Source organism: Micropterus dolomieu, linkage group LG16 (genome assembly GCF_021292245.1).
Source record: "Micropterus dolomieu isolate WLL.071019.BEF.003 ecotype Adirondacks linkage group LG16, ASM2129224v1, whole genome shotgun sequence".
In the NCBI taxonomy this organism is placed as follows: domain Eukaryota; kingdom Metazoa; phylum Chordata; class Actinopteri; order Centrarchiformes; family Centrarchidae; genus Micropterus; species Micropterus dolomieu.
The window spans coordinates 16,791,250-16,816,066 of record NC_060165.1 but is presented as its reverse complement, the minus strand read 5'-3'; the positions used below and the strand labels follow the sequence as shown (position 1 = coordinate 16,816,066).

General features: G+C 39.0%; 1 protein-coding gene across 6 annotated transcripts in view; it reads left to right on the top strand.

Moving 5' to 3' along the window:
- The window catches only part of anks1b (ankyrin repeat and sterile alpha motif domain containing 1B), a 262,630-nt gene that overhangs the window by 139,721 nt on the left and 98,092 nt on the right, over positions 1 to 24,817 (top strand). For all 6 annotated transcript variants that reach the window (XM_046071972.1, XM_046071971.1, XM_046071973.1 and 3 more), the window contains 2 exons: positions 8,243 to 8,379; positions 22,793 to 22,979. In XM_046071972.1, coding sequence (XP_045927928.1) covers positions 8,243 to 8,379; positions 22,793 to 22,979 — 324 coding nt within the window. The remainder of the gene's footprint in view (positions 1 to 8,242; positions 8,380 to 22,792; positions 22,980 to 24,817) is intronic.

Genomic DNA, 24,817 nt, shown 5'->3' with positions numbered 1-24,817 from the left:
CTAGTTGTCTGCAGCTGTGGGCTGCTGCAGTCTCACCGTTGAGGAGTCGGGGACACTACAGCGCTCTCAAAAGCCTCAAACAATCAGAGCAGCTTTATCAAAATCTATCTGGTGACTGTCACTCAGCCCAGCAGAAACCAGGGACCTGTTGTCAGTGAAACTACCACACCAAACAACTTACTGCTTTTTCATGTCTCAGCTTCTTGGATGTCTCTCTGCCCCTTGTTCTCTTTTTATTTAACTTTTTTGTCATCCTATACCTGTTGTCCTGAGAATTTCCACAACCTGTTTGAGGCACCGTCCCACTTTAGACACTGCTGTATCCATGAAAGATATCACGTCACACCAAATGTCCTCTGACATGACAACTGTCATTTCTGACTGAATGGAATCCTCTTTAGATCCTCGTTATAATGCAAAGTACGCTCAGTACAGACTTGTGTGCATCCATTCTGTACATTAACTCACGATTATACTATATTAGATGAATTCCTTTCTGGTGGATTTTAATTTATTACATATTAGGGAAATCATTTCTCCTTCAACACTACATTTTGTATGCATGTGGCAGATTGTGGTTTTAGCTTGACAAGCAAGCTTTTTATTTCTTTTTTCTCATCAGCAGGCTTTTTCAACAGCGGGCATTTTGACGTGTCATAGCAGGAAAAACACATGTGTAATCGACAGTGGTTTTTGTACTATAAGTCAAGAAAGTTCTATACCAGGACCCTGAAACTGAAGCAGTTTTAAAAGTTAGCAGAATTTAGCCATCATTAATTGTATTATTTAATGTACACCTGTGTTTTTCCTACTCTATTGCAATGTCTTCTGGGAAAATGTCGATTCAACACTTGATAAATCACGCACTAGACTTGTTGCATATCGTAAGAGCAGACATAAATTAGAAACTGAAATTTGTTTTAAAAAGTAAAACCCAGAGCTGCCTTATATTAGATACATACCTGTAGTACTGGTATAATCTGTATGTAAGTATTGATTGGCACGCAATGAATATTTTTCTACTGAAGCTCTGCAGAGATCTTCTCAATGACAGCTTATGATTTTTTTCTCCATTGCTTAATATTTGGAGATTGCTGCTTTAACTAGGACATATTCCTGATTTTATTCCTGATTTTCTAACAGCCAGATTGCAGCAACACAAAAGCATTCCAGCTGAAATGTGGTCCTGAAGACAGGCAGCGGAGTAGTGCAGAGGGACCTGCAGGCGAAGCCTCGCAGCCTTCAGTCACGTATGGAGCAGACAGAATGCGCAGAGTGTTGCCAAGTGGTTAGAGCAAAACTGCTTCTTTTCTGCCATCGACCGACTCCCGAGATAAACACACACTTGTCTTCAACTGGTAAACAAGCCACTGCTGACGTGTTCAACATAAAACTACAAACGTGTGTGTGTGTGGGCGCGGGCGCGTGTGTGTGTGTGTCCTTCACAAAACTTCACAAAAAGTGTGCTGCGTATCTCAGCAAACTTTCTTAAGACAAAATAGGTCAACACAGGTAGTTATCTTGAATTTCCAATTGACGGCAGCAGTATGCGTCCACTACTGTTTTTTTTTATAGTTATTTACTGGATTTTTTTCCCTTGACAGATGGGCTGATTGCATTTTGGCAGTGTGAAGGAATTTATAATCCTTGTGAGTTTTACAGAGTTGATGCCTGTTCATTTATTGAAATTTTCTGCAAGTCCAGATGTCTGTTGGGGACTATTTTGTCTTTCGTATTTAACTTTTGAACCTTAAGACAATCTAATTAGGTCATTAAATAAAGAATTTAATGCTTAACCGCCGTGTTAATTTTCATTAGCTGCTACGTGCTTGATGTTCAAGAAAGAGGCAGCTTTAATATGACTTTGCACACTGCAGTGCTGCTACCGGTAAAGTTTATGAATAAAGGCCTCTGTCTTTTGTGTCTTACCTTCCCTTTCATATTAACTTTCACCCTCAGTTCTCCCTGGTGGACGAAGCTGTGATGTTGCTGTGCCTCGCCCCATTTATCCCACTTAGGCTCAGAGTGGCAAATGGCAGCAAGTAGTAACTCCAGGGCTTTGACATTAAAAAGGTTGAGGCCCATTGACTTGTTGAAAGAGAGGCAAGAGAGAATCCTCATCTTTGACAGCCAGGAGGCATCGACGTCTGGAACTAGTTTGCACATGCTCACACTGTCTTTTCCCCCATTATTCTAGTTTTGCTGGCATTTCTAATGTAGGGTTAAAGAGATGTTTTCCTAAAAGATGAGCCTATTGTTATTTAATTTTCTTAATCTCAATAAACCCCATGAAAGGACCAAATCAAAGTCCATCTCAGTACTTTCCGACTTTCCTACTTTGTGAGTCTCAGTTCCGGCACTCCACATCTAAATGAAAGGAGCTAAGTATTATATACACTAACAGAAAAAATAATCCCAAATCTGAAACCTTTTCTGACAACTTGATGTCACGGTTAACCAGTCCTGAAAAATGATTTTCACTGTCCCATTGACTGTATTTAATTAGATATGGACGCTTTGTAAGCTGTTCACGGTCATCAGAACTGTGTCCAGGGCTTAAAGTACAAACAAATGAACTTAAATATTTAGGCTTTTGTCTTTTTTAAAGTTGAGCCACATTGTTGTACTGGATGACATGTTCCTTTTATTACCATGAAAATCCTCTCATTTAGATTTGTAGTGCTTCATTTTGTGTATAGTAGTGCATATAGTTGTTTTTTAAAGTTACTGATCTGTATTTTGTATCTGTTTTCTGTATTTTGTATCTTCAAATTCCCAGCATGGGATCAGTATATTATAACTGTTAACTGTAGGTGGTATCTAAAACAAAAAAAGTGAGAACTGGCAAAATACCCCCCACACACCTTTTTAAACTCTCTAACCAACATACTGTTGCTTAGTATTCAATCAAATTTGATACATTATGTTGAGAGCCACTGTGACATAGAAAAGAACATGTGAAGGCAGCCGTACACACACACACACACACACACACACACAATAAATATGAAATGCTACTTGTCAAAGTGGCATAGAAGCAGAACTGACAGCCTGAAGAACACGTTTGAAGTTGACAGTTTTGTCTTGTTAGGCGGGTAGGAAGAGGACAGCTGATTTAAACACTTGCTCACACCAAGCGTTCACTTAGACACAGTCCTCCTATACACACTGCTGCATGCCTGCATTAACAAGTTGTGTGGCCGGCCTTGAATTTACACAGAAATGCGTTTGTGTAAATCCACACACATACTATAACATGTACGAATGCATGCATGCAAAGTGTATCTTGATCCTGTGAAACCTTAAAGCTAAAGGATTTTTCTAGAGGCAATTTCTCACTTCCTCACGCACACATTAATCTGAACATATGGATGTAAACAGTGAAGTATAATACCCTACAGTTATTACACACTAATGCTTATGTATATGCACCTTTGTGTTTACACTTATACACAAACACAATTTCCCTTTGGCAAGGGGGACTGTGTGTGTTTCCCAGGAGTGAGCTCAAGGCAGATCTGAAGGAAGTCACACACACATACACATACCTCACATCTCACATCCATCATCAAAGCCTCAGTGTTGACAGGCTTATTTACTCAATAGGACAAAACCTCTATCTATATATATCCCTCTATGGCATCCATCCTTTCTTCTCCATTTCTCTCATTTTTCATCTATTTACGCCCACATTTAATCACTGATTCAGCTCAAAGCAGCTCTTTATGACGTGTGTGTGTCTGTAGCTGTGTGTACTTGCACAAACCCAAGTAAAATATAGTGATGCACATGCATGCACACACACATGAAAACACATGCATTGATAGAGCCTACTGTGAAGCAATGTCACTTTCCCTGAAGGACTGATGTGTGTGTGCATGTGTGTGATTGTGTGCCTCTGCGTCTGACAGACTGTTGAAATTCAATAGAAATGTATGAAGGAAGATGGTGGTAAATTCTGAAGCAGGAGCAGACACTTCTAGTTTTACACCACCTTCATGACTGCGCTGTAACAATTAAAATTGAAGTTATTGTATCAGAGAAAGGCTTCTGATGAAATAAAATGAGGATTTCATTAAGTTTCAATAAAGCATTGGGTTTGGTTTTAGTCATAAAAGGATGTTTCTCAATTGTTTGTTGCGTCTAAATGTGTTTCATGAAGCATACATCTTGGTAAACTCTGGTCTTCTCTCTCTCATGCTGATATCTTATTAGTGTTGTTTTCTCAAGGTTATGAGTTTATCTCCCATAAACCCCATTGCTTTCTTTTTGTTGTAAAGTGTATGTGCCCTTCATGCTTCTGTTTTTCTGTATAAATGTTTTGTTTGTTGTTCACTTTATTGAAGAAATGAGTCAGAAAGATATCTCCCAACGTCCTTGCATGAAATTCTCAGAAAATTGCTGAAACTGAACTGTAGTTAAAATGATACTTGACAGACCTTTTAAAATATGGGACTTAACAATAAATTCATGTGCTTCACAAAAGATAATCAAAGAAAAGTGTTAAAATGGCAGGCAAATGGCAAACAAAAGCTAAAATATAACGAGAGATGACAGCTAAGATCGAACTTACTTTATTCACACGCTTCAAAGCCAGTCGTCCAAATGCTGCTGACCAGAGAGCAAAGCAATTTGAATCTTTGTTTCTTGGAAAGAGGCTGTGAAGGCACTGACACGAGCAAAGATGGAATCAGGATTGGCAAGTGGAGGCGCAGTCCTTTAATTTCCAACTCATCTCTTTGGTAATTCAGACGTAATGATCCACCAACAACAGATGAAGAGATGATCAAAAAAGTCATTAAAAGAGTTGAGAACTGTCGCATCAGCTAAGCGTGACTAGAGTGAACAATTTCTTGAAATTGTACCCTGTCAAACCCACTAACCAAGGTCATAGCTACCATTGAGCAGTGTCTTTAGAGATTTTAGTAACCTGGTGTGAGTTATTCCAGTACCTTCAGTCCCAGTGTTATTTTCACAAGCATACAGTATTTCTCAGTATTTCGACTGACTTAAGCATTCCACTGCTACTATCTTGTTTTTCTAAAGTGTTCTTAAAAAGTGGGAACATGTAGGACTTTTGGTCCATATCTACAGCTATCACCGAGAATGAGATGAACAATACAAAGTTTGTCTACCTCAAACAAGTACTGATCCTGCCACAATAAACGTTTCCTTTCTTCAGAACCAATTCAGTATATTGACTTAAATAAGACACATGTCCTTAGTTACTTGTTTTATGGAATACATTATGATTAAACTCTTTGAAATGGAAATCCTCCTTAGCATCCTAAACAAATTAAATGTAAAGGTGCACCCATCTAATGAAATTACAGGAAACTGTATCATTATTGGTGTCATTATTCACAACATCATCAGGAGCCCCCATTTGTTTTTCCTGTGTGGCTTTTTTCTTTTTGAATACATGAAGATGATTTGTGGGAGTTGTGAAAAACCACACCTTCACCTACATTCAAAGTTTAAACAACAGGAGATACTGTTTTTATTTGTTTTTTTTCATTTGAAGTGTGATAGTGGGTCATTCATATACTGTATCTTAGGCAATGAGCCTTCCCTGCTATTACTGATAGTGATGCCATCCTCTGTGTGTGTTACATACATACCTGCCAACATTTAGTTTTTTTTTTTTTGGCAGGGGCCGGGGGGTATTTAGACATTTTGACAACCGTTAACATTAAGTTAGCTGGCTTGTCTTAGCAGCTGTGCACACTTTGATCGGCTTGTGGGTTGTGTTAACAGATGTGTTATATTTGTATGTAGATTGTGTTTCTTAGAGGATCTGGCAACTTGGGTGACTTCAGAAAAACATACAAAACTTGCATGGCGTGTATGCCTATTATTCATACTAAAATTTGAGGGTCATGCAAATTATGTGAGTTTACTGGAACAAACAACAATACGGGAGGGCGCTGGGGAAAACGGTGTTGGCAGGTATGGTGTTAAAGGCCTGGCTGGTTCTCACACCATAATTGGATGATATTGTGCTCTCTTGATAGGGTCCATGTAGGCAGCTGACTGCCGTGTGTGTGTGTGTGTGTGTGTGTGTGTGTGTGTGTGTGTGTTTTGTGTCTCCTCTGGTTGATAAAGACAGATGCTTTCTCTCTCTGAAATTTAATTTGAGCTACTTCAGCACTTCCCTCTCCTTTCTTCTCTCCTTCTTCTCTTCTTCTTGTGTTTTATTCCTCCTCCCCTCTGTTAAATGATCTTACGCTGGGGAAATTAGCTCTGACACCTGATTCTGCATTCAGCCGAACACATACTCATGTGTGTCTGTGTGTGAAAAGCTGAGATAGACATCAAACTGCACTGGGCAGCCATTATATTTTCTTGCAGAGGCTTGTCAATTTACACAATGCACTCCCCTCACCTCTCTTATGCCAGCACATCTCTGTGATTGTCTTTGTACCATTAGGTGGAAATACTCTGCAATACATCAGCTGAAACCTCTTTTCATTTCTCACATTACCCCAAAAAAAGTGCATAAAAAAGTTTTTTTTTTTATGCCAATATAATATTAAAGTTAGTTGACTGGTGCACTTCTAAAGTAACGTTAAACCATCTCCTTTCATAACTGAAGCCACTTGGAAAAGTTTCAAAACAATATTATTAGGATGGAGTACAAAGCACACTGGCTTTAGAACTGAAATAATGGTGAACAAGCTCTTTAGAGTTATCATCCATTTTGGAACTCAAACAAGTTTCTAGCTACTTCCGTTATTTTGGTGAAGCCTAAAATGAAGCCATGTCAAGTTAATCAGTGAACATAAAACTGATCTACAAACCACAGTACAAGCCACTGGATTTTTGACTTTCATAGGGATGAATCAGTTAAATTTGGGGGATACAGATAATAAACAATTTAATAGCGGTAGGTGTTTTCATTGTTATTGTGTCTGCACTGAAAGTGTTGTAGTTATTGTAACGCAGTTTCGAGGGAATATTCAAATGGGGTCGGACCAATAGATGCCTTTGTTCATCGCCAGTGGCTGACAGACATCACAATGTGGAGCCGGCATCATGATTGTATGCTACAAACAAAAAAAGTCTTAATTTTTCACATTATACTGCCCTGTGAAAACGGGTTTTAATCCCCACGGACATTATTATTATTAGCCTATTATTATCTTTCAATTTACCTGCTTCGAAACTAAACCTCTGGTCTCTCACTGCAAACATACCAGCTAGCCCCTCCCCCCTTACTCTGCCAGCTTATTAATGTTGTGGCCTATCAAACAACCAAAACCAACATTTGCACTCTGTGTGTTCACTGTTACTTTACCTGGTCCACGCTTGTATCCACAGCGAGTTGTAACGTAATACCATTTATTTTACCGAGTGAAGTTGACATAAAACGTAAATAAGATCAAGTTGAAGTTAGTTACCCGTCTCCTGTCTGCATTGCTGTGTTCTTCTTTCTTCCTCGATGATATGAACTACTGCCAGTTGTTGTAAGAGTTTTTGTCTGTTAGCCCTCCTTCTTGCTTTCACACTCACATTGTCTAAATTCACACATCCCTTTTTAATAATGGAGTTCATTATTATCATGATACACACAACACCCAACAAACACACAGCTCCGACCATGGTGTCCTCCAATTTGTAAACTGTTGTTGTAGTTGTGTCATGCTGAAGCATTCCTATTGGCTGTGCGATTACAAACAGAAAAAAAAAGCCCTTGAAGGTATGTAACTGTTTAGTCTGAAAAGGCCTAGTGAATTTTATACGTTTGTCCTTTTTTAGCTATGTACACAAACAGATGTGTGGGACTGAATATTGGGTATATGCACGTGTTGTTTTCAGTAAATTTAGTGCAGAAATAGCAGATTCTGCCACTGACAATGCAAACTACTGTACAGAGGGATAACTGAGTGTAAATGCATTTAATGGCTAGAGAAAATAAAACTTTTTTTCTTTTGTTCCAAGGATGAGAACTTGTTTTCCACAGTTAGATTAAGATTCCTTTTCTGGTGCTTCCTGTCTGACAATGCAGGTCATGAAAAACCTTACCACTGGTTGTGATCCAACATGTAATCTAACTTGTTTCACAGCCAAGACATGACAATGATCACCAAATTGGACATAGTGACCACCCTGAAAGAAATAATTGGCCACAGACATGGATTCCTGACAACTCTGCCTCTAGAGTACAATGACTGGTGATTGCGACATAAAAACACAACATTGTAACGGACAAATCTTCCCTTTCTCTCTCTCTCTGTCCAAGGTCACTTATCCCATGTAGCGGTGAGTGAGGGGGAACACAGTAACCATGGGAACTGCTCGACGGGCCCAACTCCAGACTGCTCCCCCCCCTCCCCTGACACGGCCCTGAAGAACATTGAGAGAGTTATCCGCCCACAGGTGAGTGTGCACGCACACACACACTAATGAATGTGTTGCAGAGGCACCTGATGCATTATTGAACATCACAGTATCCACCTACAAGTAGCTTAAACACCTGCACCCACACACACACAATGGTAAACAGCATCTCTGTCTGTTCCTCTCCCTCTGATTGTTTGTCTCTGTTTCATTTAATCTACACTCCCTCTCTGTCTGTCTCTTGCTCTATCACTCACTCCCATAGTAAACTGGAGTTTAGAGTATTTGAGTAATCTGTTGTTTGTCCATCGAAACATCATATCCTGGTTACAGAAACCCATATGGGCCCCTATCCTGGATTTGAGAGCTTGACTGTGAATGTTGTCACCTGCAGACACAGATAGCTTCCTGGTCACGAATATTAGGCTAATAGCACACGTTGCTATTCTCTGGGTCATGATTCAGTTAAAATCTGTTTCTAAACTCACAAAACTCGGTTTTGTGCATTCAAATGTTGTTTTCCAAATGGAAAGTGAAAATGAAAAGTGAATTTTCATGCTTCCCCGCCGTAAACAGCTTTGGCTGGAGGCATTATGTTCGTCCGTCCGTCCGTTCCGTTGTCGTTAACGCGATATCCCAGGAATGGCGTGTGGGGAATTTATTAAAATTTGGCACACACATCCACTTGGACTCAAGCTTGAACTGATTAGAATTTGGTGGTTAAAGGTCAGCTTCACTGTGACATCATAATGTCCCTGCAAAACAGCCTTTTAGCCATAATTCAACACCATAACTCAGCAACAGAAGGGGAGATGTGACAGTATTTCACAGTTGGTCGGACACTGAATTATTGACACTTTTGACTCAAAGGTCATTGTGACCTCAAAATAGTTTTTTAGCAATAATTTAAGTATGAATTGGGTGATTCCAGATTTGACATGTTGGCTGGGATGACACAATGAGTAAACAATAAGTAGCACAGTACTGTGTTTCCTCCATCTTGTCCATTCTGCTTTTTACTTCCTGCCTCATTCTAAATTTCAAGCGTCATCAGAATCACGTGACTGCAAATGGTCAATCAGAGTGCACCTTGTTAATCGTGATCCTGTGATTGTGTGAATCACATCTTAAACAGCCAGTGTCTCAGAGCAACTTTGATGAGAACGTGAGTCTGTTTCACATTGATTGCTGCAGATAGTGCGCATACAGCCGCAGACGAGATGGTGCGTGGTCTGGTGCAGGAACCATGCGGAGCCCTGACGTGATGAATCATTGTGTGTGGGAGCTCATTTTTGACAAATTATTGCGGTTACCTTAACTTTTAATATGTATAAACTGCTTGTTTGCCAATATTTTAGTAAAACTTGTATTTTAATTAAGACTGGTTAGCTTAACTCATCGCTGACAGTTGTGTTTTGTGTTGCAGTGGACTAAGAACCTGAGTAAACCCCTCCTGCATTAGTGCATTACATTGCAGTGGGAGCCTGGAAATAGGTGTTGCCTATTTAGCATGTAGAAACTGTTACGTTATTATTGCTCAAGGATTGAATTTTATGATTTTGTAATTTCTTTCTTCCTACTCCAACTGCAATCTGAACTGGTGCATTTGAACTCAAGTCACATAGTAGCTGCTTATTATCTAAACCGTATAATTAGCCTTGTATTCATTAAAATTAAGGTCTGACATTGATAACATGGAGAATAGAGTATGTAAGGTGATCGAGATTGAGAAGCCATATCCAGCAGACAGTAAAGATTCAGTGTCCAGGCAGCCTGAAGCTCAGGTGGGTTCATCATCCACTGCTGAAATGATGATACAGAAATGACTCATGCATATTTGTGTGGAATCTAATAAAAATGTGGCACTGGGATTTTTTTTTTTTTTCCAGTGAAAGGGCTAACCAATGAAGTGTCAGTGTCAGAGGTCGACAAACATGCCTAGTATTTTATAAAGCCTGTTGTCTACACCTAAATGCTAAGAGAACGTCACCAACAGACTTGTACAACAAAAACAAAATAGATTAATATGTGTCGCTGATCATAAGTAAATTCAAATCCACATTTAGCAATTCAAATGCAACAACAAATCAGACTCATTAGTAACTTGAGATTAATTTAGTCCTCTCACTTCTGTCACTGAGAAGATAGTATCAGACACATAAGCTCAGCGCCAATGTTTAGCACCTTGATAATTAAAGGCAGTTGTTTTCTCAGTCTGCGAGTGATGTGTGACAAAATATCCTTCTGAAACGCTTGTGAATTCTAGTGAATCATCAAATATTAGTTTACTGAAGCTTAAAAAATTCTGGCAGTGCGGTGCGATAATCATCTTGTAAATCAAACCTTTTCAAGAATTATTACGTGTTTCTTTTTTTAACTTTGATTAAAAAAAATATGTGTTTTAGGACACATACTTTGAATGGCTTGCCAAGATAGACAACTCCTCGGAACTTCATCTGAATGCCCTTTCCTCCCCTCAACATGTTCTCTTCCTCCCTTATTTCCTTACCTCATCTCCTCTCCCATCACCCCCACCCCTCATTATGGGTCTATCTTTGGCATGTTAACTAATGTGTGTAGATGGATAACATGCGGTGCCCAGCAGGCCTCCTCTCGGCTTGAAGCACACATAATCAAGGAGCACCAGAATTCAGTTTTATAGCTCCTAATTAGTTCTCCAGAATTCATTTCATTTCACTTTAGTGCTCCCACTGGCTATTTCATCAGTACACACTGTATGCTGAACAGTCAGACCTAACATGCAACCAAACACACACATGGCTGTTGCAGCATGTATAGAAGAGTGTGTGGTATAGTACCACAGTCCCTCCTGTTTTACAGTACTAGAATATTAATGTGGTACTTTCAGCCCTACAGAGGTGGTTTTCTGCAAAAGCAGGTATTAAATCTCAATGTTGTTTGTAAACACGGCGATACTGTGTAAGGATGATTGGATCAGATGGTTTACAGTTATATAATTCTATATTAAACCTTATCTGGCAATAAAAACTTCTCACATAGGTTACTTTAGACAAAATGGAGTAATGCATGTGACGAGGATCTCTTTAGGGACAGTATTATGGCTTCAACCTCTACTTCCGCACATTAAAAGGTAACAGTGATTGTAACATAATGTAGCTCTAGATAATTTTTTTACTCCACTGCTCATTTTATTTTATATTGACAGTGTGTGTTTTCTCGCTTCACCAGTCATTTTAATATTAAGCGAATTAGGAATGGGCCGAAAGACGATGCTATCATCCATCGCAGATGGCTGACAAACATCACAATGTTGAGCCAGCACCTGATTCCTCATCCTGTTCTCTCACTTGGGACTTGCACGTGTTGCTGCAGCCACCGCCCTCTCTGCTACCAGTTGTGTTTTTGTGGCACTTAGCTTGGGCACCTACATGTGACCCCCTCTGTATCGTGTATCATGCAGTGTTGCTTCATCATCCTCTGGATTTCATCTTGGCTATATTTGCCATCCATCCAGGATGAAGTGCTACATATACATGACCTGCTGATTTAAAGAATAGTTCCCTTTCTTTTCAGTCTTTTTGCTAAATTCACCAGGTTGTAGCTTCACATTAACCAGACTACATGAGAGTGACATCAACCTTTTCACCTTACTCAAGAAAGTAAATGAGCATGTTTCCCAAAATTTTGGACATTCCTTTAAATGTAATTAATTAATTAAAATTAATTAAAATCTGTTTTTGACAGATAGTAAAACTCTTTTTTGAAAATGACAGGATTTCTTTTGTACTAAAACATACAAATAACTACTTAGGATTTTTGTGATTTTGAAAACTTATACCAAATATTATAACATACTGATATTCAGTTTGATAATGTTTCTAGACATTGGGACATAGATTTTTCACATATTGACCCCTAATTCTCAGTAGCCACTAGATCTGGAAATGAGCAGAAGTGAGCTTGTAGATGCATGTGTGGCAAGTTATCCTAGAACTAAGTCTTGTCTTTCTTAATTAAGTAATTTGATTTTTTTTTTCTTTATCTATAGCAAATCAGTTGTATCATGTTGAATACCCAGATGGTGTGATTCTCTTTGAATAGTGGAAATCTCCCTCCCCCTGTGACAAAGCTACCAAGGGCTGTTGCTGTAAATAAAAATGTGTTCTGAGTAATTTATCTCGTAAAATCCGGGTTTAACAGAAATTATTTAGCTTGTATGCTGCTAATACTGCTCTAGCATTGACCACAAGCCAGTCAAAACCACCCCCCATATGTGATCGCTTTGTAAAAGCATGAAGAGATCACACAGGCTATTTTGACTGACATCCACGGGCTGAGTGTTGGTTTTTTTTTTTTTATTTCTTCATCCCTTGCTGCTTGTCCAAACTGTCAGCTCAGCTGGACATGTTGGATATCCACAAGCTGTTGATCACACTCATGGGCAGATTGGAACAGAAAGAATGGGGGGGATAATCAAACACATGGAAAAAAGTAGAAAGAGGGACAGCAAGAAGGACTGACTGCACCACTGCATCATGGGGTTATCAGTTTCATACCCACTGGCTCGGTGTCCTACTTTGCTGCTTTTGCGTGTGTGTGTGTGTGTGTGTCTTCACAGAACATTTTAATAACCATTACTTGCCTACAAGAGAGTCCTGGTTACAGTCAACACATGATGGAACTTGTGTTTACACTCACAAAGGCTGAAGCTTATATCTCAGACAATCACATGCTCACAAATACAACATTGCGCACACACACACACACACACACACACACACACACACACACACACACACACACACACACACACCCCTCACACAAACAGACACCTTTGCACTGCCACTCTTGTGTATCTTAGACCTTACAGTCTAGACCCTTAGAGAGTTGACTCTTCTTCTAATTGCTATTTGAGGACTAAGGCTACATTTTTGTCAACATTAGTATTGTGTCCAAAAAGGAGCCTCTTTGAAAGCCTCTTCGTTCAATTCAATAAAGCCTTTGCATTGTCGTGGCCCCATTTTGTGCCTCTCCTGTGTTAACATTACAGTTGAGTCACAGAGAATCTGTTTTTCTGAAAGATATGAGACCAGGACCTCGTTTAACAGTACTTGAAAGTGTTTCCAAAATCGTCACTCTTCAAACCATTTGGATTAAAAAATGTCTTGTAAAATGTCTTGCACAATAAGGGAAAAAAAAGAGCCAGAAAAATTATGCTTAAGTCAACGTCCCAGGAGCTCAACTCTGACTCTAGTGAAATGCTGTTTTCAGACCAAGCAAACTTTGGCAAAACTCGAGCCAAAATGTTTGCGTTTTTGCTTGAGTTTGACTAAATATTCAGCCATAATCTGGCTTACTACAGTGGTATAAAATGTAGATTGTACTGTTTCAATTGCAATAAATGAATCTAAAGGATGTGAATTTGTAAAAAGACAGAATTCATCTTTTGTCAGGTCTGTCTGCAAGAAGACAAGCAAACAACTTTTAAAATACGTGTTTTCTGAATGGAGTTGTGATCGATCAGGGCTATGCTATGCAAATTTGGTTAATAGTGAAGTACAACTGAACTGGAATCAAGTAACCGATACATATTCTCAGAACTTACGAGGTAGTCCAACTTCTTCGCTAGATTTTCTCCAAGAAATCTCCTTATGTGTTCTTCAAAATCAGAAGTGCATTATGTGTTTCTTTCATATATTTCTTTCTAAAACTCTTGGTTTGAGGGTTACGGTTAGATTGATTGAATGAGTTGTGATGGTTTAAGGATAAGGCTGGCGGTATTCTATATTGAGTATAAAATATATTCTATATATTTTTGTTATTGTCAAAAATATTTTCCACTGCCTGTAAGCCACATTTGTTCTTAATGTATGTAAATCTTTAAAAACGAGTCTATACACTCAGCTGCCAATTTATTAGGGACACCTTTCTTAAACTATGCTTTCTACATCCATTAAGGTTACAATGTTCAGTGTTTCTCAAAACTGTTTTAGAGAAGTATTGATTCAAGTTCATGGTTATTTGGAGGATGTTGTTTGTCTTGCTGTTAACTGGATTGCATTTTATCGCTGTCAGTCATCCAGGTCATAGTTATCCAAGGAAGGTTAAAGTTAAGGGCAAGTAGACTTGGTTGACCTTGGGTTGTATCGAGAGGTTTTTCTAATTAAAAAGTAATTTAGTGTGCACGTCTCGAAACGTCTCTCAGTATAACACAATTCAACAGCAGCTCAAACAACAATCTTCAAAATGACCATAAACACCTTTTCATGACAATTCCAACAAAAATAAACATTATAAAGGTAGAATTTATTTCAGGGTTGTTGTGGCTCAGCACTGTAGTATCACTAGGCTTATACTTTATGGTTATAAGCAAATGAATGCAGTACAATGAGTGTGTCCTCTGTGTGTGTGTGTCTGTAATAGTTTTTCTGTTTGTTGTTGCTTTCCAAATGTGACTGTGTGTCACAGCGGAGCCACACACATACACAAAGGTAGATGCAGTGTGTATAGTACACATTCCACACACAATGATCTACTGTTGAATGTGAACACATTGTACATACTGTATGTATGAACACATACAAGAATTCACACAATGAGCTGAAGCTTTCCTGACTATGTATGCTCAGTCAGACTAATACTTAAAGTGGAGTGCAGATAAGGTTGGCTGACTGGTTTCTGGTGCTTTTCGGAGGGGTGGAGATAATGGATATTTTGTCCATACAGAGTTTGAGAGGATGCAGAGATACACACAAAGCAGTCAATGGTAAATGCACAGATTATGCCACAGCTGTCACATAAGAAGCAGCAGCCTATTTGTTGATCAAATTCCCTCTGGAGGATCTAAGGAAAACTGATTGACTAAGACTCATATCTCCCCAAATTACTGCGGTCAAGGTGCTCTTAGGCAAGGTACTTAAAGAGCATTATCCCCAATCACTCGATGTATAAAGGGTATCGATTTTAGTGTTTCTTGAAGGAAGAGATGGTTTGTTTTGACCATGACAGATCTAGTGAACTTAAAGGTGATATGTGTAATTTTAACATCAGTGTAGAGTCATTTTGAGATGACAGCATAATTATAGTAAACACACAAGACAATCACAAAAAGTCTTCCAGGCTCTGCCAACCCAAAGATATACTTTTAAAATACACTGCTGGACCAGATCTCATTGGAAATCATAACAGGAAAAGGATGCTGTTCTTTTCTTATGACTGGAGTTGGTGAGACAAGTGTAAATCCAACAAAAACTCCCTCCAGCATTTCTATCTTCTTCATTAAAGCTTGGAAAATGTGGTCTTACTTTTAAGACTCCATTATTGTTGACAATTAACATTTCACTCAAATGACTTATGTAAGACTTAGGGCCCGTATTTTTTCAATTCATTGCAATGGGAGCGCCGCGTTTTTACGAGCTAGTAAAAATGCCAGCAGCGTGGCGAGGCGCTGAGCGTTTTTTTTTCAGATTGCCGAGGTGAAGGAGGGGCGGGACAAATACCACACCGTAGCAATGGTTACCTTCCTGGAACCGGGCTTCGTCCAACCTCAGCTCTTGGACCAAACGGTGGTACTCGCCGAGATGTTTCCTCAAAATCACATGAACCCACATACGGCGAGTCCGTCCTCTCTCTATTTACCTGCTACAGGTCACTGTGAATCAACACCTCGATCTGCAGGCTGGACAAACATACCCGTTGAATACACTCACAGTCACTTGATGATCCCTCTCCGACAGTGTTGCTCCAGTCAGTTAATCATCAACAAACTTGCTAGAATCTGTGGGCAATTACAGTACATGTGTGCACTGTAAGGTTCTATGAATATGACTCTGCATTAATGCCAGGTCTTTATTGAGCCACGCGTACTAATACACACATGCACACACAATCAATAAACAATCACAATTGTGGCAGCTAGTTGGCTTCAGAGTGGTGGCAAGAAAGGAGCGTGAAAATAGAGAAATCAATTAATTTACCTACATGTACCTTGGTCAGTTCATTCCTCTCATTACAGCTGGTGATTAACTGCACTCCACTTAAATGTTTCAAAGTTGCTTGGACAACTAGGACACTTTTAAGTCTGTTTGTTTGCTTTCCCAGCCAGCAAAATGCCTGCTGCCACAAAGGAGAGGCGTGGGTCATACGCCACTAAATGAACTCCAGCTGATGCTAAAGGCTCTCCAGTGGGGGTTATACATCTGAGTAACCCCCACTGGAATTCCTGGTATTTCCCACCTATAGTCAAAGGATTTTAATAAATCATGCAGTTCATTCACCTCATTAGTTGCAAGCCCAGAGGACTGCTAGCTCTTTCTGACTTCTGTACAGCGCTTTCAATTGTGTGCAACTCAAGCGGGAACCTCCGGGTCTGAAAAGTGAAACCCTGTGGAAGTAAGCCTGCATTCTTTCTAAAGGCCAGTAGGGGGCGGTGACTCTGGTTGCAAAAAGAAGTCCGGTTCCATTAGAAATAATAGCAAACCCTACCCAAACCTTCTTTTCACCTGATTTTTTTTAATCTCAGTTAACACTTTTCTAATAAGTTTATGATCTCAATCGCTAGTTTCAACTCTTCTTCAATACAGCATGATGTTCATTTAGTAAATTGTGATTGACAAGTCCCGGGCTATTATTCAAAGTTTTACGGTATTAGAAGTCAGCAGCCCTTTTTTAAATTTTTTTTTTTTTTTTGGTAAGTACATTTTGTTTGTTTTTAGCTAACCAAAGTTAGCATCCCGGTTAAAATCACAGTTAACGTTACAGATGCACTTAGCTAACCAAGCTTACTAATGCCACAGACTCGTCCAAATATGGTCACGTCTGGCGCCTGGTTGCACAAAATCAACATGGCAGTCCACAAACCAATGGATGACGTCACGGTGACTACGTCCACTTCTTTTATACAGTCTATGGTGCCACTGTAGATTTGGTGGGAAAACTGCTTTAATGCTTATTCACATATAAGAAACAGGAGGGGAATTACTAGTTCAAACTGAGGTACAGACAGGTAAGCCTCCTGAGTTTCTCACAATTTTAGAAGATAGACAAAAGGAAAGACTGATAGCAGATAATGGGAGGGAAGACAATTGCAGTCGTAGAAATATTCTTTCTGCATGCGGAAACAATCAACAAAAACAAGGTATTTGCTTTGAGGTTGCAATCTAGAATATCTCCAATGATATTTAATTGAATTCAGCACGCAGAAGCCAGACCAACCTGAAACTGAGGAATGGTTTGACTCCCTTCATGAAGTATTATTTTATATCATAAATAATTCTCAGTTTCTGCAACTTCACAGGCTTACTACTATTCAAAAACTGGCTTATGCAAAGACCAGTGACAACCCAACAAGTGTCTCGTTTGTGTAATCAAGCACATGTAAGACCAATGTTGATATTTCGGTAAAAGTGAGTACTCAGACTGAAATTGAAACAACTGAAGTAGAAGGGACAAAACCTGCAGTATTTCTTGGGGAAAAGAGTTAATCCTCAAGAAATCAGGCTATATCAAGGTAATAAAACTGGCATATTATGTTACCCATAAGTGCTTCCACTACCACATTTATTATGACCAGTTGAGAGAGACTGTTTAGAACATTATATTTACATATGCTTATATTACTTATGTTTATATTTCCAACAAAAGAGCAAAAAGAGACATTTAATTCAGTTTTCCTTATGAATCTAGAGGGATAAGAGAGCACCACAGTAACTGTATAGTACTTCAGTTGACAGCATGTGTGTCTGGAACGGCACAGGCACATGTAGTGCTGCATGAATGAACAAAGTTTGAGCCTTTAGAGGGGGCACTATATATGTTAATGTCACTGAAATGGTCTCAAAGTGCCAGTAACCTGAGGGTAACTGAGAGGTTAACCTGAGTGAAACTTTCTAAAAATGTTTCTTAAGGAGAAAAATACTCAAGCTTGATCATCAGAAGAAAAAACAAATGTATCAGAATAAAGTGGGAATTCAGAATTGAGAGCTGAGTAGTAGCATAATAGTTTTAAGAGTTGCAGTTGTGGTGGAGAGAAATGGTTTGGCTGTTTACTCCTTTTATTTTCTATTCTCTTTTTCTTTTTCCTTACTGCACTTGATGTTTTCTCTGTTCTGCTCTTCTGAGCCTTTTGCTTTCTGAGTTTGAGTGTTTACATATTTCTGTGAATGTGTGAGGCCACCGAAATAAAGACCGAGTAATAAAAGCGAGAATGGAAAAGAAATAAAAACACTGGCTACAAAAGACATGTGTATTGTTCCATATCCAGCATTATTAACACTGGGCTGTTGTTAACTGAAGAGAGTTGCTCCAACAACTGAAAATATCAATTAAACCCATTATGATAATTACCTTTCAGTCCCCTGCTCATGTTAAATTGCCAGATTAGTTAGCCAGTGAAGATATTTAATAGAAATGGCAACATTTCAGAAAAAATTTACTTTTACTGCTACAGAATCAGAATCAACTTTATAGCTTTACAGTTTTTACACTACTTCTGTTCAAGTTTTATTCATTCATTCAACAGTGGACAACCATGTTTCCCAACTGTACAGCATCTGATCTTTTAATCTTGATTTTATGATAATTGATTATCCTGTCATTCATAATTTAACTCACAGTTCCTCAGTTTCACACAGAGTCCTTTCACTGCGTGCAAGCAAACTTAAACTGCAAACATCTCACCTCGTCTTTGGTGAGGAATTTTTAGCTAATGGGAGTGTCATCTATTAGCGCTTAAGCACAAAAGACACACACATTAGTGAAGTGTTAAATGGCATGTTTTCCCCCAGGCTTGCTGTTCCAGGCTGGGGAAATGTCTTTTGCAGTAGTTTAATCGGGCATGGAGGACCTGCTGTATGTGTGGGTGTCTGTGTGTGATTGTGTGTGCATGTGTGTGTCTGCTTATTAATCCCCTTCCAGTCGGCCATGACATGTTCATTAGCCTGCTGCCTGTTTGCATTGTTAACGCTAAGTGTCAGCCAGAGCTACAGTATGTGTATGTTTTGTTGTACGCGTCAGTGTATTTGCATGTGCAAGCTCTTAATAAGCACAAGTCCAGAGAGAAGACGCCTTTAGCTTTTAAAAGAAGCAGACGCCAAATACACAGAGACAAGGCAGAGATAAGTGTGTGAATAAAGGATGCTTTCTTTTAAACTTATTAAACATTAGATGGCTCACAAAAGAAGACAGACGACCACAGCCTCAACCTCTCACTTTGAAACACCACAGAGTCACATTACAGCAGTTTCATCATTCTTTGTTGATTGCTGTTTCATCTTATTTATTTTAGATAGTTCTTCTTTGTTAGTTGTTATACCCACTGCAAGGTAAACACTGCAGGTTGTTCAATTCATGAAGTGGTTTAGTATTAGTATGTTTGAATGATTTTCTTCTTTTGTTTTCTTATATTAGGTAATCAATCCTTTTTATCACAGGTGAGGTCATAAAGAATATAGAAGTACATGTTTTTGACAGAAAGCTTATGTAACGTCCCTCTCCTTGCCCAGTCAGGGGTGATTCCCTGCAGGGCTCATACGTCATCGTCTATTCCCAGTTGCCTTTCTAGGCTGTTGTGATCTTGTTTGGTTGATGCATTGGTCCTTTAAACATCCTTGGTCTCCGCAGGATGCTGATGCTCTGGTGTTATTCCCCACTGACCAGCTCTCCGCTGGAAAAAAAATTAATCTTACTGCTGTGTCTGTGTCGCATTCTGGTATATTGGAGCTGCTGTGGTTGGAGTCTATGTGCCTCTTAAATACTTGATTTCTCCATGTTTGACGGTTATAAATGTTTAGTCCAGAAACACACTCTTTGATTGACTGATGTCTAACAAAAATACATGATGTGACCTTTGTTTATCCAAAGAAGCAAACAGTAGAACAAGGTGACCTTGAAAGTCATGTACATTAGCTATAATTTAGCATTTGAATGTGTTGGATGAGAAGATAAATACCACTCTCATGTCCGTACAATGAATATGAAGCTACTGCCAGCACCCAGTTATCTTCACTTAGCATTAAGAGTGGAAAAAGGAGAAAATGGCTAGCCTGGCTCTGTCCAAAGGGATGGGACACAATAAATAGTCAGACACATGGGAGGTCTTGTCTGACTATTTTTTGGCCAGAAGCAGAGACCACACCATGCTACCATTTCCACCTGTTTCTTGTCTTTGTGCTAAGCTAAGTTAGCTGTCTGCAGGCAGTATCTTTACATTTATTGTACTGACATAAGGGTGGTATTGATCTTCTCATCTAACTCTCAGCAAAAACACAAATACGCATAGTGTCAAGCAAAGTGTCGAACTATTCCTTTAATAACTTTCTGATGACTGTTGATGAATGTTACTTCCACAGCAATCTGTTTTCACATTTAAATGTATGTGAGTTTCTGGTACCATAACAAAATATTTATTACTAGTAGCTTTTGTCATTCCTTCTTACCTTGTATTGCTAACCTCCTTCTCCTTGCTTTCCCTCCTTTTTCATTTTGCTCCTTCCTTCCCTAAATCTTCCATCCTACATCTGGCTTCCCTTCCATTTCTTTATTATTATGACCACTGTACTGGTTACCTTCCTTCTTTTCTTCATTCCTTTCATCACAGCTTTATTACTTCTTTTCCAACTTCCTTCATCTCCTCCTTTAAATTCTTACCTCTAATCATCATTTCTTTCTTCTGTTTTTGTTGCTTCCCTTTTGTATTTTGGTGCTTCTATTCTGACACAGTGACATGTTTTCATTTCTTCCTGTCCAATTCTCTTTTCATGTTTCATGCCCTTCTCTTGTTCAGCCTGTTTCCCTGCTCTTGTTTTTCTTTTGTTTTTCACTCGATCTGAAGACTCTTCAAAGCCCAGTGAGTGCACCGTGCATGAAAAAGAGACTTCTCTCCTCCTCCTGCTTTCATTTCCTTTCATATCCTCTGCCCCCTCTCTTTCTCTCTCAAAGTTCCATCTTTGTGCCTTGAGTCACACACAAGACCGTGAAGGTCTTATGAAGATTGTCCTGTCGAGTGTCTTTCAACATTTCAGGATGTTATTTTTTCTTTATGGTTCGTTGTATTGATTCACTTTGCGTTCATCCTTTGGCACGCCCGCACAAAAGGTTAGGTTTTGACTGCCTGAGTTGATTTTGAAGCATAGCAGCAGGTCGTTCAGAACTGCAAATGCCTCATTATGTAAGATGTGTTTACCAGATGCCAGTCTACAGTTTCAGTTGTCCTCTGCCTTGCCTTTTTCTTTCAATCTCACAATTACTTTCTGTAAGCAATCATCTGCCCCCCTTCTCTCTTTTCTTACTTTCATTCTGTTTACATTACATAAAACAAATCCACATGTCTTATTACATCAAGCACATGCTCAGGTGTCAGAATGAATAGGTTTGAAATTTTGAGTTATGTCGATTGGGTTTTTGTCATTTAGGAGTAAAGTGCGATTGCGATCATTATTCATGAAGTCAGTTCTTGCTGTTGCTTGGCTTGCTGTCTATCACATACGTCACAACATATGTGATTACCAGCAAGGTGCCGGGGACCCACCTCAATGTTCCTTCTGACAGCACTAACAGTATCATTCCTCTTTAAAGTTGTGTTGTGCGAGCGCTCTGTGCTCCTTTTGTATGGGTTAAGGTCATGGCATATGTCGTAAAAAAGATGTTTCACTAAGCGTCACACTGGGACACGGTACACAGGGTAAAACGGGCAATGGTTGCCTCTAAAACTCATTTTAGTTCCTAATGTCCCATATCTGACTGGGTTGGGTCATTATCTGGCTGGTATTGTGTAGTTTTACCCTAACCTTAACTGTAACTACCACTTGCTGAATCCTGAATAAAACTGAATTTAAACCAAAAACTGTATGGTTGACCTTGTGGGGGGAGCAGTGTATTTTCACAAATGTGATGTGAGTCCCCATAATGTCACTCTGTAAAGACATTTTTATCCCCATAGTGATGATTGGTACTAGTACACGCACACTTTCCATCTTTCTCCCACTTTTGTAAATGGATATTTGGCTATTGGATATTTGGAGGTAGCATCATGACAAACATTAATATTGCAGAGCAACTGAATTTTAATTTACACTGCTATTAAATTAAACGCTTGATTTGTAAAACAAAGGAAATTAGTCATAAGACAAGAATGATGGGGAAGAATTAAGTAAGAATAATGAGCATTTATCATAATGGAAGAAAATCAGCAATATTCAATTAAAAAGCCACCAAGCACTTAGAAGAGATAAAGGTGGCATCATTTCACACAGGTGTGTAATTGGCAGAAATTGTTACTGTTAATTTGGTGTACTTCAAATTGGAAGCCAAAAATTTACTTTTAATCTGTAAAATAAAATTTAGTAAAGTAAAAGGAAAAGCAGAGATCAAATTGATAAACCCACAATACATTCAGTTACATAAAAGAAAAGAAAGTATGAATGTTTTCATCACTCTAACTTTTGTCCTTCTCTTCTTCCTGGCTTTTATCCAGCCCAAGCAGCGCACCTCTCTGTCTTCATCCCTGGACGTCCAGAAGCCGGTCAACCACAGCTGTGATCCCAGCGAGGTGAGCTCGTCCCTGGGCTACGCCAGCTTCAGCACCAGCCCCCCTGCCAGCCCTCCACTCAGCCCAAACCAGGAAGACTCTGCGGGCTCCAACGACGACTGTCAGCTCACAGGTAAGACTCCTGAAAATAGGCTGGAGGGTGGGAGAGCAATTAGTGTTAAAGGCGCTGAGTGTCGGCCCATCTGAAATACACTGTACCCTGACCTCTGATCTCCCTGTGGAGGAGGATCAGCAGATATACAAATATCTCCTCAAGGGGAATATCACAACATGAAAACTCTTTCTGTGAGGTCTCTTGACTTTCCCTGCTGCGTGGACACCAAGAAAAGTTGTCATTCAAGACAGAGATATATTTAAAGTGAATACAGTTTACTATAGGTTGCAACTAATCATTATTTTCATTATTGATTTATTTGTCAATTGTTTTCTCAATCAATCATGTGGTCTATAAAATCAAAAAAATTACCACAATTATTTTTAAAAATGATCACAATTATAAATAAAATATCTTATTTTGTCTGTTCAAAGGTCGGTTCGATTCAGTTAAACATCAAATAAGCCTAAGAAAAGCATTATTCACATTTTTAAAGCATTTTCTTTTTGCTTAAAAAATGACTTAATGGCTCATCGATCACACAAATAGTTGTTGGTTATTTCTCTTACAATCGATTAATTGACTGTGCATTCCAGCTCTAGTCTGTTGTGAGTCTACTAAGTTCATTGCATATTATCACTAACTGTCAGCAGCGGTTTGTTAAGATACATGCTTCTATTATATGGACAGGGAGTTTGAATGAATGGAAATGTGTTAATCCCACATAAAAAAATCTAGAATACTTAAAATCAGGCAGGCTGGCAACTTAGTGAGTTGTTGGGTTATGTCGGCTGTATTCAGATATTCTATAAATCATGCACATAATAATAGCACACACTCTGAAAGTCACTATACTGAATGTCTGTGTAATGCCTTTGGCCTTGTGGTGCATTCATTTCTTTAGTTTTAGTTTACTATTATACCCCTGCTGATCTTTTTTTATTCCTTGTGTTGTGCCTCCTCTTTCATTCTGTATTTGTTGCCTTAGTGCAGGTGTTGTTTAAACTATTTCCTCCTGGAAACCAAATGAAACTTTAATCCTCTTGCCCTGGGTCCCAGGAAATAGAAATCATATTTCTACTGCTGTCATACTGTCAGACCAGAGCCAAGAGGCAAACCCCTTAGAGGCTAACAACAGATCTTAGAAAGAACTGCTGGGCTGTGGAAGGAGCGGAGGGCAGAACATAAAAGCTTCAACATTTATGTCTAAGGGGAATTACACACATGATTTAGAATATGCTGAAACTGACCAAAAATATACTATGTGAAATTACTTCCAGAAATAGGAAGGTTGAAAGTAGCTCTAAGAATGATTCTACACATGGCTTTGACCTTTAAATAAAGTCATGTGAGTTTAAACAAATGTTTTAGCTGCACTCCATGATTTATTAATGATAGAGCTACTGGTGTGTTTGCTAGATTGAAGAGCATCAGGCCAACGTTGAACACAGTTCATGGGTTTACATTGCACCCAAAATACATTTTTTACGATGAAGCTAAAGTACAAAATGTAGTTTCACATTTTGCTTTTAAAAAGTGACATTTCAAAGGTTTTTTGAGGGGAAAACTATTTTTAACTTGTAAGTTAGTCTAAATTTAATTCAAGTGGAAATTAGGATGCAAACAAACACTTTCAGGGGAAAACTCTCCCAGATATCTTAAAAGCTGGGCTCCAGGACGTAAGCAAAAGATGCTCTCCTAGTCTTTTGGGGAGTCTTTTTTACTATCAGACTACCAGATGAAACACTGTTAGTTTCATCTAATGACACTCCCCTGCTGAGTTTGAAAGTTTCTCCTCCAAAAAGAATATTCCATGTAATGAACGAGCGGTTTTCTCATAAGAATCTCATAATGAG